The 13,118-nt window shown below is 35.5% G+C and overlaps 1 protein-coding gene and 1 non-coding gene across 2 annotated transcripts in view; one reads left to right on the plus strand and one right to left on the minus strand.

Annotated features, from left to right (window-relative positions):
* LOC120637626 (S phase cyclin A-associated protein in the endoplasmic reticulum) overlaps window positions 1-13,118 on the minus strand; it is a 60,971-nt gene that overhangs the window by 36,905 nt on the left and 10,948 nt on the right. The window contains exons 4-14 of the mRNA XM_039909537.1: window positions 12,873-13,047; window positions 12,375-12,450; window positions 12,138-12,240; window positions 11,785-11,874; window positions 11,364-11,522; window positions 9,814-9,984; window positions 8,695-8,856; window positions 8,189-8,331; window positions 6,236-6,800; window positions 5,073-5,185; window positions 3,751-3,871 (exon numbers count right to left, since the gene is read on the minus strand). Coding sequence (XP_039765471.1) covers window positions 3,751-3,871; window positions 5,073-5,185; window positions 6,236-6,800; window positions 8,189-8,331; window positions 8,695-8,856; window positions 9,814-9,984; window positions 11,364-11,522; window positions 11,785-11,874; window positions 12,138-12,240; window positions 12,375-12,450; window positions 12,873-13,047 — 1,878 coding nt within the window. The remainder of the gene's footprint in view (window positions 1-3,750; window positions 3,872-5,072; window positions 5,186-6,235; window positions 6,801-8,188; window positions 8,332-8,694; window positions 8,857-9,813; window positions 9,985-11,363; window positions 11,523-11,784; window positions 11,875-12,137; window positions 12,241-12,374; window positions 12,451-12,872; window positions 13,048-13,118) is intronic.
* On the plus strand, window positions 9,119-9,191 carry Trnak-cuu. Its single transcript has one exon. It is a non-coding gene; the product is annotated as a tRNA-Lys (tRNA).

The raw sequence follows: 13,118 nt of genomic DNA on the forward strand, positions 1-13,118 counted from the left end.
TGTTATTGCGCACAAAACCCAGGCGTTTTGAAGTAAAACTTCTTTAGAAACGTGATTTGTAACTCGATGAAAAACAAATACATAAATATATAGGAGAGAATGAGATGGTACACAGATGGTGCACTATGGTACACATTGTGTTCCCTATTTCCGTTACTGGAAACTGGATAGTATTAAATATTATTCAGTTTCCATACTTTTACATAAAAATATTAAATAATTATAAAAAAAAATATAAACTTTACATTTGTCCTAATACTCCTGATCCTCTATATCCATCTCAATCTCTCCTAGGGGCTCCTTTGCAGAACTTTCAATTCTGCCGTATGTAAAAATTGCACAGGATGCATGTTTTTTATTTTATCATCATCATTATCTTCCCACGGCAAGCTCAGACTTCCCACAAAGCTCCAATGTGGGTTGGAGGGAATCTAACAATCTGTTGTCTAGATTAAGTAGATCTGTTTCTCAACATATCACACATAGAATTACAAAATCATAATTACAGCCGCAGACACGCGGTGGACGCGAATTTTTTAATATCAGTTCATTGCAAAAGCAATTTGAAACCGCATATAATATATTATATATTTTGAACCTTAAACTAACAATATGTTTTTGTTATACTTGTATAAATGTCATGAACTATTATCTATATCGTAAGGGCCTAACTATTATACAATGTTTTCTCTCTATGTATTCTGAATAACTTAACATTCGAAAAAACAAGACATAACGTTGCATAACTATGCAACCGCTTTACAACGTTTATTAATAAAGGGGTTTGTGGATCATCTTCTAATTGCCTAGTGTGATCTCTATAATGAATGAATGAATGAATGAATATACTTTTATTGTACACCAAAGAAAAAAAAGTAGTTACATAGATATAAATACATATCAAGAGAGTACACTATGGTGGCCTTATCGCTACATAGCGTTTTCTTCCAGGCAACCAATGGCGTAAAAGGAAAAAACATAGAAAAGAGGTAGGTGGTGCAATAAATAATATTTAAAATTATACAAATATATAAATAAAATATTTATTATATATATATATATATAAATATATATATCTATATATATAAATATATTACATATAAATACAAATAAAATATATAACATAAATACCTATATAAATAGATAACAAATAACATCCTCAATTTATATAATTTATATGGAATTGGAAGAGCGCCAGCTAGTAACAAGACTGAGAGACTGTATTTCTGTATTTATGTATAACAGGAAAAAGACACACGAGGCACTCTGATCTATTAAACGCCAAACATTTTAGTGGCAACCCTGATCATAAAGGTGTGACGTGTGCTATATTCGTGCGTCCTAACACCGTGTCACGACACACACATAAAATCACCATCTACATAACACATATTATCACAGAACTTAGATACCAACGACTATATAACAAAAATGCCCATTATTTATTAACATTCATTTTTTTCGAGTTACGCACTGTTTAAAAAATTCAAATTCTTAGTACAGAAATCCATTTTAGGGTTAGAAAAGCAGTTCGACGGCCGATTGGCGCAGTGGGCAGCGACCCTGCTTTCCAAGTCCAAGGCCGTGGGTTCGATTCCCAGAACTGGAAAATGTTTGTGTGATGAACATGAATGTTTTTCAGTGTCTGGGTGTTTATATGTATGTTATAAGTATTTATGCATGATATTCATAAAAATATTCATCAGTCATCTTAGTTCCCATAACACAAGCTACGCTTACTTTGGGGCTAGGTGGCGATGTGTGTATCGTCGTAGCATATTTATTTATTTATTATTATTATTTATTACGCTGCAACCTGAAATTAACGTGAAATCGCGCAGTTAAGCGAGTCCAACAAATAAAACAATAGACATAACAGAAAAGTATTTTTTTTGCTCCACTTAATATATAAATGATTACACGACATTATAAACTATCCGAAACCCTTCCAAAAAAAAGCTCCCAAACTCGTAAAATAAATCAAGTCAGAAAGTCGGAAAAGGTTCGCTGCGTCTGATTGAAGGACATCAAATTTAACCGCGCGGAAAAATGTTCTTTACCCCTTACCTTGTCCCCTTTTATCAAATTGGTAAAACTTTTGATTAGGCAGGCTGTCTTTTGTTTATGGTCAAAGTGAAGGTACATTATTTATGAAGTTACATTTTGCTGCTCCTACAAGTTTGCTTATGTCTAACAAACTAAATTCAAGTGCAGATAAGGTGACGATTTTCAACGATTAAAACTCCTCAACGGGAGACTAACAGTTTCCTTTTCAACAATCAACACATAATTCTTGTGTGTTCTTCTTTAACTTACAAACTAAGCTCTTTACAAGTTCCAAACGTATATTATGTACGGTCTCTAAGACTTATCTGTGAAACCGAAAACTTAATAATTTTCAGTAAACCACTACTATTGTTTTTACTGAAAGAAATCAGATACAGCCCTAACATCACATGCAAAATGAAAATCATGTGACTCCTGGCACTTTCTTAGGTACGCGTTGCGTGGCGTAGGTACTATGCGCGTGTCGGTCCCTTATCTTAAAGAAGCAAATTTATTTTTCCATACAAACGAATTCAAAACATTGTAAGTGTTTACTTATGACAACCCTTGTCATGAGTTGCTCATGAGAAGGGTTTTAATAATTAAACGTTGTCATAAGTAAATGGTTTATAACACTAACTAATGACCACACTCCATTAATAACGCCTTATTTTGGAATACTAACATATATAAAAAGTATAGTGCTATATTTACATCATGTTTATTTTTTGACAATCACCTTTGTGGATCTTCCAAGTATACGTGACATTGGCGAAATTCGCGAAAATGACAGATTTGGCACACCTAAAAGCCAAAAAAGCAGTTTTCCCAAGAAATACAATAGCAGTGTCATCTGCATAAGAATAAATATTTCCGGAATCTATTTTAAGGTGACATAAGTCATTAATATAAATAATAACAAAGTGGGTCAACTTCAGTACTTTTAAAGCATTATATTTTAACGCGATGAGTTCGGTTACATAGATATTCCTTCCTCAGATTTAGCTGTTTTCCTCTAATACCAATATTTTTTAACTTTTTTACAAGTATGGGTAGTGTATACTGAATATACACTAAAAATATATACACTTTCCAAAGATGAATGGTTGAACTTCAGTTCCTAAGCACAAACACCAGCTCAGAGCGAGATCTTCCTATTGCTTCGGTTGACTGTATGATTACTACTTTAAGGGAGTTATGGTTATATATATATAACTTCCTTAAAGTACTAATCATCGACAAACTAAACTGATACCTTGCCTGAACTATCTACCGAACTAAACGTCCAGGTTTATCTACATAAGCGTGTCATGATGGAAAAATAACTTTTACCTATGAGGATTAAAATTGTATGCCTCATAATCATGCCTAAAAATGATTTTTTAATTTATTTATTATCTACAAAGTGTATTTTTGTGGCTTATTTATATGTACAGATAGGTATGCATATGACTACCGCACTTTCTTTACATCAAATATTAGCATTTACGTATAACAAACTATTTTCTCAGCGCATGCGAATAAAACACCACGTTAGCGCGTTTATTTCTGAAATTAAGTATATCCTATGTAACATATGGATAAAATAACTTTGTAATGGTGAAAGAATTTTTGAAATCGATTTAGTAGTTTTTGAGATTATTAATTACAAACAAACACATCTTACCTCTTTGTATATAAATAAAAACCAATAAAACAACTTACCATTTGCCTAGCCAGCAACGTTGTCAGGTGTACGCAGGTGTTGGTGCAGAGGAGTTGAGTTGCCAATGCACTGTACGAAGTTACGACAAGTGTGATGAGCATTACGCCAGTTGTAAGACACCTGATAACAGAAATAGCTGCATTAGATTGTATCTTCCCCGGGATGAGCCTAAAGGCTTTCTGAGGGCATCACGTAGCTTCCTAATAATGTGCTGAGGATGGCTACGCTTAGGTGGGCGTTTCTTGGCTGATTCAAGTGATTTGCGCTTTATGTACCTAATAAATAAACATAACAATTCAGTCGAATGAGTCTTCTTACTTATTTGGTGATGAGGCTTCTAAAGCTAAAGTTTCATTATCATTAAGCATATAGTTTGACGTCCGACTGCCGCATTGGACTGCGTGCAGCGAGCTTTCTGAGTCAATGGCTGTGGGTTCGATTCCCACAACTGGAAACTGTTTGTGTGATGAACATGAACATTTCAGTGTGTGGGTTAATCTGTATATTATAAGTATTTATACATATTATTCATAAAAATATTCATCAGTCATCTTAGTACCCATTACACAAGCTACGCTTACTTTGGGGCTAGACAGCGGTGTATGTACTATCGTAGTATATTTTTTTATTTATTTTATAAAAATCTTCTCATTACTTTATGTACTCCCATGCTTTAAATTCTCTATAAAAGATTCTGAAACAATTAGCTTATTGGCAACATTAACACACCCAATGTCATAATAACCATTATATCATCCAAACGGATGATATAATGTTGTAACGAATGTCTTAATAAAACTCGTTTGTTTTTTTTTCCTATCGGCGTCCCATCCCATCAATTTTTTCGGTCCCATCTTCGCAAATGGTTTCACATAGACAGCCAATATCTGCTTGATGCGTGGTATGTGTATGAATTTCAAAAAAACTATATTTTCATTTACGCGCAAGCAAGGCCCTGCGCCGAAAAAAAAAGAAGGTTATTCAAATCCCCGCCATTTTTATAATGATACTTTTATAGTTTTTTTACAAACAAATTTGCAATTCAAAAAGTTTTAACAGCACACCGCCAGATATTTTAAATATACTTTCGAATTCCATAGAAAATAAAAATAGTAAAGTGGTAAACATAAATATTCCGGAGAGTACATTGGGATCGGGACCTTCCAACATTAATGAACGTATTCCAGTGAATTTTCATAATTGCACTATACAAATTATATTATTACTAATACAATAAGTAATCCTTTCATTATAATTAATACTTAGTTCATTTGTATATACTCAGTAATGGTTGATATATGGTATTCTTAAAAGTTCTCACTTTGATGACATAGGTGGATTGAGGTCTTCCTTCTCGGCCGCAACCGCGAGCATTTGTGATACAACCTTTAACACTTGGAGCCTTTGGACTGCCACTTTTTGGAACATGTTATTCTAAAAAGGAGAAATCATAGTTAAAATTTCACGCACAAACAAAATATTTACATCCTTTTATTATAACCAGGTTTATATCATGAGATAAAAAAATAACAATAGTGGGAAACGGTATCACCCAAGATAGCGCCGTATCGATTCCTACAAATCGTAAGTAGTTAACTTCAACGCGATCAAATAGGTAGACGGTAGAAAATTACACACTAGGCACTCAGTTTGGATTCGGATGATAAATCTGAGGTATATTTTTCTTAAAACCAAAGTGTTGCTGGCACATGGATGAAGGGACCAAATTATGTGTTCGTTTTTACATTACAAGGTCCTAAAATGTTTTACAAACGCCTGCAAGCCGACAAGCTATAATAAGTAAGGCTGGCTATAAGATTGAATAATGTTGTAACAATCATCACCATCTAATATCATCAACCTAAGTAATGAACCACTTCTGGGAACAATTGCTCTGAAACCGGTTGATGGGTGTGGCGGTCTCCACATTATCAAACTAGATGGCGCTACAAAAATCCTGCATCGCGCTAACAAAGTGTTCACAAAAATTGATCTTATATACGACTTCCAAAATTCAAAGACCGCTTGGTCGGACCCCGAGCACTATCACCCGCTCGGAGGAACATCGACCTTAGGTTACGATCGTAAAGTTAGTGATAATGGAGTGTACCGACGTAATATCAGTTTTATATAATCAGTTTCAGTGTGTGTACATGGTAGTGAGAGGATGGTAATAACTAAATTATTCAACTTAAAACTAAAGCTACGAGGGTTCCTCACGCACCATGATCTAAGAGACCCACAAGAAACTTAGAGTTGAATAATCAGTTTCAGTGTGTGTACATGGTAGTGAGAGGATGGTAATAACTAAATTATTCAACTTAAAACTAAAGCTACGAGGGTTCCTCACGCACCATGATCTAAGAAACCCACAAGAAACTTAGCGTTTTATTTCTCCACTCGTGACTACTGCACTAAACTTTTCTTCGCATTTTATTCTTTTCAGTCTATAAGACAAAAAAAAATGACATAAGAAAGACTTACCTTTTCATATCTCTCCATTAAACGATAAAGTTCATTGACCTGTTTCTCCAGAAACGGCAAATCTATATCGACTTTAACGTTTCTGTCACTCCTGCAACTTGTCCTGCTCATGTCGCTCATAGAACTACAGACAGAACTCGCTACACACGTTGTTGGGTTTTCTTCTAAGTTCTTCTTCTTCTTTTTCTTCTTTTTGGACTCCTTAGCTGTTTCTGACACATCAGCGTTGTCTTGCTTACTGGAATGTGCTTCTGCTGGATATGCTGTACTAGTACTTGGTTCTGTCCTCAAGTCTGTGTTTGCATTTGTGCGTTTGTTTTTGGCTTCATTTTGCTTTTCCGGTTCATTTTTTACTTCAGCTTTTACTTTCTTCTTCTTCTTGCTGGCGCCACTGTTAGAGCATTCGCCTCCTTCTATGACGCCGTTGATCATTCTGGTCTCCACAAGATATGGGACGACGATTTGACGTATGGAACTTATAGCTCGGTATACTTTGCTGCTCGCTTGGTTTAGGAATGGGTCGAGCGTTGATATATTATCGTCGAGCATCGGATTCATGTTGCTTCTGTAAAAATAAATCGATTTTAGTAATTTATAGTAAAAAAAAAAAAGATTTCGTATTATATTGGCGCGGCGTAAATATTGCGTGATCTCACTGAGACCCTTTAAAGTGGGTGACCTTTTTTTGGTCTGTATTATAAAAGTATTATACCTAAAACTGATTTAGGTATAATTCCTAAAGAAATGTTCTTGCTTAAAAAGATATCACGTCCTTGATATCGCACGTGGTTTTAACGCACCTACTACGTACCAAGCCTTATTTTTTAAAATAAAACTTTTGTCAACCTGCACGTGTTCTCCTAGGTGGTGCTAAACGGGCGACGAATCGGCGGCATAAAAGTGTATTTCAGAAGGGAATACATATATAAAACAGTTAATGAATAGACTAGATCGACATAATTTACACCACTTTTATAAAGAACCGTGGGCCGTTTGGTGATAACGGCTCAGAATATAACAGTGGTAACCTACTTCTTTCACGCGTAAAGAGACGTAAAGGGAATATAACGTACGCTACCATCAACTGCGATCGCCAATACGTCTGCCCAGCGTGGTGATAACGGTCAAAACCTCCTACTGGGTGAGGCCTTTAGTCCACCAGTGGACTGTTATAGGCTATTAATGATTGTTTGAACAAGCTATAAAGTAACATACTAAAAGTTGACAAAACCAAAAGCAACTGTAGCGCAAATTTTATCGTAAACGGAGTTAATATAAAACACTGATATTAACCTTGTGATATGAACCGTTGATTTTAATATAATTCTGAAACCTGTTGTAATAATCTTGTACCTACTTACAATTAAATAATAAATAAATATACTACGACAATATACTGATCGCCATCTAGCCCCAAAGTAAGCGTAGCTTGTGTTACGGGCACTAAGATGACTGATGAATATTTTTATGAATAATATACATATAAACACCCAGACACTGAAAACATTTGCGTTCATCACACAAACATTTTCCAGTAGTGGGAATCGAACCCTCGGCCTTGGACTCAGAAAGCAGGTTCGCGGCCCACTGCGCCCGACGGCCGTCATTACAATTATTACTGTACTGAACTTATATACTGTTAACGTCCCGTCCCACTGCAAGGCACATTTCTCGTCTCTCATAGGAGAGACCGTTTTAGAGCATAGACCCACCGCTCTGCTCCAATGCGGTTGGTTGGTGGGCTTAAACGATTATCACCACAATTCATTGATAATAACCGGGACCGACAGGTTTAAGTGCTCTCCAAAGCACGGGGTCTAACACCGCCAACTACCTAACTCCAAGCAAGTACCAAAAATCATTCAATAGAAAATACACAACACCTTATATTTTTTGGCCCGGGATTCGCACCCAGCACCTCGTGGTCACTAGACCAATGAAACAGGTACTTACGAAAGCAGTAGCTTTTGCTTTATCTTCCTCGCCTTCTTCTTGATAATCTTCTGTTTCTCTCGCTCTTTCCTCTCCATTTCCAATTTGACGGATTCGGCCATCGCTTCAGACTCTTTGGTATGATCTTGACTTTCAGATGTAGTCTAAAAAAAATAGACATTTAAAACTATACAACTTGACTAGGTACCAGTGATAATAAAATTACACATTTTTTTCATAGTAATAATTGACCGACCAAGACGATGACCTACCTCATGGTAAGTGGAAACCATCGCCTATAACCAGAGCAGCACTCATTATTTTTATTTAAACTCTTTATTTGTACACCACTACACAGTTAGGAAAATAAAGGACGAATAGAGGGAAACACAAAAACTGGAGTAGAATACCAAAGGCAGCCTGGCCTTATCGCTTAAAAGCGATCTCTGCCAGGCAACCTTAGGATTAGGACAACAAGAGCGAGAACAAATAAGCATTGAAATGGTATGTAGGGCCATTCTTCTTACCGCTTGTCTCGGGCCGGTCGCCTTTTCTCGAATAGCTTGCAAATGCGACTCGAGCCTTTGTTGGCTCGCATCTTGTTTGTCTCGAATTCGAGACCGAAGGGCGTCCGCTTCCAATTCCGCGGCCGCGGCCAGTGCTGACAGACGGGATTTGACTCCTTCTGCCTATTGGAATAAGAGTCATAGTTTATTACGGTTATTAAACATCAACAAATTCAAAATTCATTATTTTCAAGAAAGGTTTTAAGTATTATAAAACAAACACGTGTCACTTCTGGTAAGTATTGATTCATTGTTCCATAGATTACCAATAACAAAAAAAAATGATCGGGTTCCTATTATCCTATGTTTAGATTCTTCTTCAACTAACTATAGGTGTGTGTCCAACAAGTCTGTCCTTGATCACTATTTCGAGGAAATTGATACAGCCCGGCTAGCTCAGTCGGTAGAGCATGAGACTCTTAATCTCAGGGTCGTGGGTTCGAGCCCCACGTTGGGCGAAAATACTTTTTTTTTTATATTTTTGTCAAGTCAACTGTTTGTTCAAACGCACCTACAAAACCCGTTTAACATTATTTTTTATAATACGTAAATATTTTTCTTCGTTAGATTGAGACGCCACTGTTCAGGATAATTTCGTTAACGCTATAGTAAATTTAATTAATATACAACAAATTGGTTTTATTATTCTGAATCTTATTAATATAGTTAAGTTTTTCGTCAAATTAAGTGTACATGACGCTTTGTCAATGCTATTATTTAACAAAAAAAAATTATCCAGCTAAGTTTGTTGTGGGCTCTTTTTAGACAAGGGCGCGTTTGGAACCCTCGTAGCTTTAGTTTTAAGTTGGCGAACGAAGTTATCACCATTCCCTTACAATTATGTAAACATGTATGTATGAACGCTTCATAAGTGCCTGTGATAGGCCTACATGCATAAAGAAATTTTGAATTGATTTGAATTTATGTGCACTTGTAATTGACGTGCAAATCAGTCCATGTTTTTATATGTGTGCTATATTTAAAAACGTGTAATATGCTCTTAATAAATAAATCCTATAGTTTTAAATAACTTGTTATTTACTTTTTACAATGTTAATTAAGCTTAATTTGCTAACTTACTTTTTCCCTAGCAGCATCGTCTCTCTCCTGTTTCTTCAGCTCTTTCAGTTCTTCGACCCGCGCGTCCCGCTCCTTGCGTCTCTCCAGTAAGTTCTCTACATGCTGTTTACGCGCCGCCTCTAAAGCTTGACGTCTGGCGCCTACCGCGGCCTCGCGCGCTGACTTTTGTTCCTGCAAACATTTATAATCATCATTATCAACATATTACCAACCTCGCCACTCAGAATGATGTTATTATTGGGCAAAGTCCACCACATCATCATCATCGTAGACATCGCACGCTTCTGAGAACGTTAAATAGAACTGTTTGGGATGCAGGTTTCCTAACGTTTAAAGCAAGTGATATTCGAATTGCTTGAAGTTAAAGCATGCTCTCCGAAAGGAACAGATGCGTGCCGGGGATCGAAATCGGTCCCCCGAAAGGGAGGCCAAGCCTCCTTAAAATCCTACTTTTTTAAATACGGAAGACAAAGAGATACATACAATGCGATACATACATTGAAATTAATGTTGAACGTCACCACAGGTTCTTACGAATGTAAAATATTATTTATGTAGAGACAAAATAAAGATTTGAATGTTTTATCATGCAGCCTGGGTTGCCTACTGTCCGCATTTTTTTCATTGTTACGACCTTCATTAATTGTATATATTTTTTATGGAAAACCAAATCACGTTGTTACTTTTTTCCCTTACTATCTATATACAACGTGTAAAGAAATTACGAGATACTGTTAAAGGGTGCATAAGTATATTTCATAAGGAATCACCCTGTAAAAATATTAAATAAAAAAAAGCATATTTATTTTTTCATACAAACGAATTGAAAACATTTTAAGTGTTTACTTATGACAACCCTATTGCAGATAAAAGACTGACACGCATATAGTAACTACACTACGCGACGCGTACCTAATAAAATGATAGGAGTCAGATGATTTTAATTTTGCATGCGATTTTAGAGGCGGGATTTCAATTATCTCCCAGGGAAAAGGATAAAAATGTATCTTCTCCGTACAGCAGAGCACTGGCGCACAAGTGGCAATAATATCCAAATAATATATGCGTTATTTATTATAAATGGGGGTAAACTTCTCCTATTCCATGCACAGGATGTACTTTAACAGATGGACACGTTAATTATATCCCTTGTCAGGGGATATAATCGGGAGATATAATTTTCGTCTGCCTGTGCTAGCCCTGCTGTATCTGATTTCTTTCATTAAACCACAGACAAGTCTTAGAGACAGTACATAATGTTCCTCTAGAGCCTGTGAAGTATTATTTCGGTTTTCATTTACATGTTCTATATAAAATTAAATTTGTTATCAATTGACATTATCATAAGCTTTAAATGATAGAATTAATCATTCGTTAGTATTTAAATACTTAAAACATTATCCTATCGTTATCGAAAATGCAACTCAACTTCAAATGCATCGTCCATTACATCACGACCTGTCCGGAACGCTTTTTTTTAACGACAGAATTTTTAGGCAACAGTTAAATTAACACTAGATGTTATTACTACGTATATATATAATTGTTACTAATTTGTGCAGCCTGTCTCTTCTCATCTGCCGCAATCTAGTGTTGTGGGTCCGGCACTGCTCTAGGAACTCGTGTCGTTTGTTCTCAGCCTCTAACTGTTTGATGAAAGCGATCTCTCGTAGCTTTTCCTCTTCATCGTGTGCTTTACGTACAATGTCCTAAAAATTGAACAATGGTTTTAGTTTAACTATTACTATAATGATTATGATAAAAAAAAAATGTAGAAGACAATGAGAATCTGCTATAATCTGCTCAAGCCCAAATTTATATAATTTTTCGCCGACGCCTTGCGCCGCTCGCTCTCGTAGTAGGTCTTTTTTAATGGACCGAATCATTATTATTTTCTTTATTATTTTTAATTTAAATTATCATTATTATAATTGCAGTCCTCCTTCAGTTAACATGAATAACATTAGTAACCTTCAAATGCTGATCTCTATTTTCTGCAGCCTTCTGAAGACGCCTCTCCATTCTCATTCTCTTTTCCTCTATCAATTGATTTTTAGCCACCTGCAAATCAATATAATAAATAAGAATTAAATAACTACCATTTACTAATCAAGTAATATAATTGTTGGTAATAATTTTTTTAAGGAAGATTAAGTTTGTATGGATGGAGGTTTGTTACTCTTTCACGTTAAAACTTGGAATGGGCATAACCTGGATTAACACATAGGCTGCTTTTTATCTCGGGAAAAATGTGCGGTTTCGGCAGGATTCATGAAAAACCAAAAAACCGCTGGTTGTTGATTAATAAATAAATGTTCAATCACCTTAACTTCTTCAACACGTCCTAATAGCTGATGTATCTTTTTAGCTCGTTCTGTCTGATATTCTAGTCTTTGGCGCTCGGCCCTAGCCTGTTTAGCTTGAAGCCTGTAAGCAATAACATGATAACAACTGTTAGCTTTACTGCTATTAGCTATTAGTTTGAATAACTCTCTTGCCCTCAAAGAGAGCATACAGAAAATAAATATTAGAAACAAATAATATATAATATAATAATATACCTTCGTAAAGCATCTTGCAAACTGCCACGGCGTTTTATTCCTTGTGATAGTTTAGCGTGAAGCTGTTGTGCTCTACCTGCAAACAATTAGTTTTATGATTTGTACAAACATACATTAATCACTAAGCGTGCTATATATTATACAAGTTGGTTACATTGAAATATGAGAAGTGTAATATTTATTAAATATTAGAAGCAAAATACGAAACTATATCATAATTTTAATAAACTGCTTATATTTATTTAACGCCAAATTAAAATAATAAGGACAAATCCTTATTATTCCCGATTGATGCTTAATAAAGTCAATGTAAAAATAAATTCCAACTTTTTTCTAGTTAACTAACAGTGTGTCAAGATTGAAGTATCCTAGAAATGAAAATTTTATGTTCAACGAATGGGTTTTCACTTATGGAATTGTTTATTCTCTTACAAGAGCTTTTATACCAAGTTGCTTATTCTCTTACAAGAGCTTTTATACCTTAACTAAATATCTTACCAGGATCTCTAGCAACTAAAGCTTCTAAAACCACCAAAGTATCGACTCGTTCTGCCCAGGACATGCCGGCCAGAGCAGTTTCATATTGGTCTTCTAGACTTGCTGTTAGAGTTCCTATACTGTCTGTAAGGCACACTTGAGCCGGTGGATCCTCGCAAAGGATTTCAGCGTCTGTCTGTAATTATAATATCATATAAATAGTTACGGTCTTAATGACGCTATGAAAATAATATTGCTTACAAAAAT

The sequence above is a fragment of the Pararge aegeria genome, chromosome 1, assembly GCF_905163445.1.
Source record: "Pararge aegeria chromosome 1, ilParAegt1.1, whole genome shotgun sequence".
NCBI lineage: Eukaryota > Metazoa > Arthropoda > Insecta > Lepidoptera > Nymphalidae > Pararge > Pararge aegeria.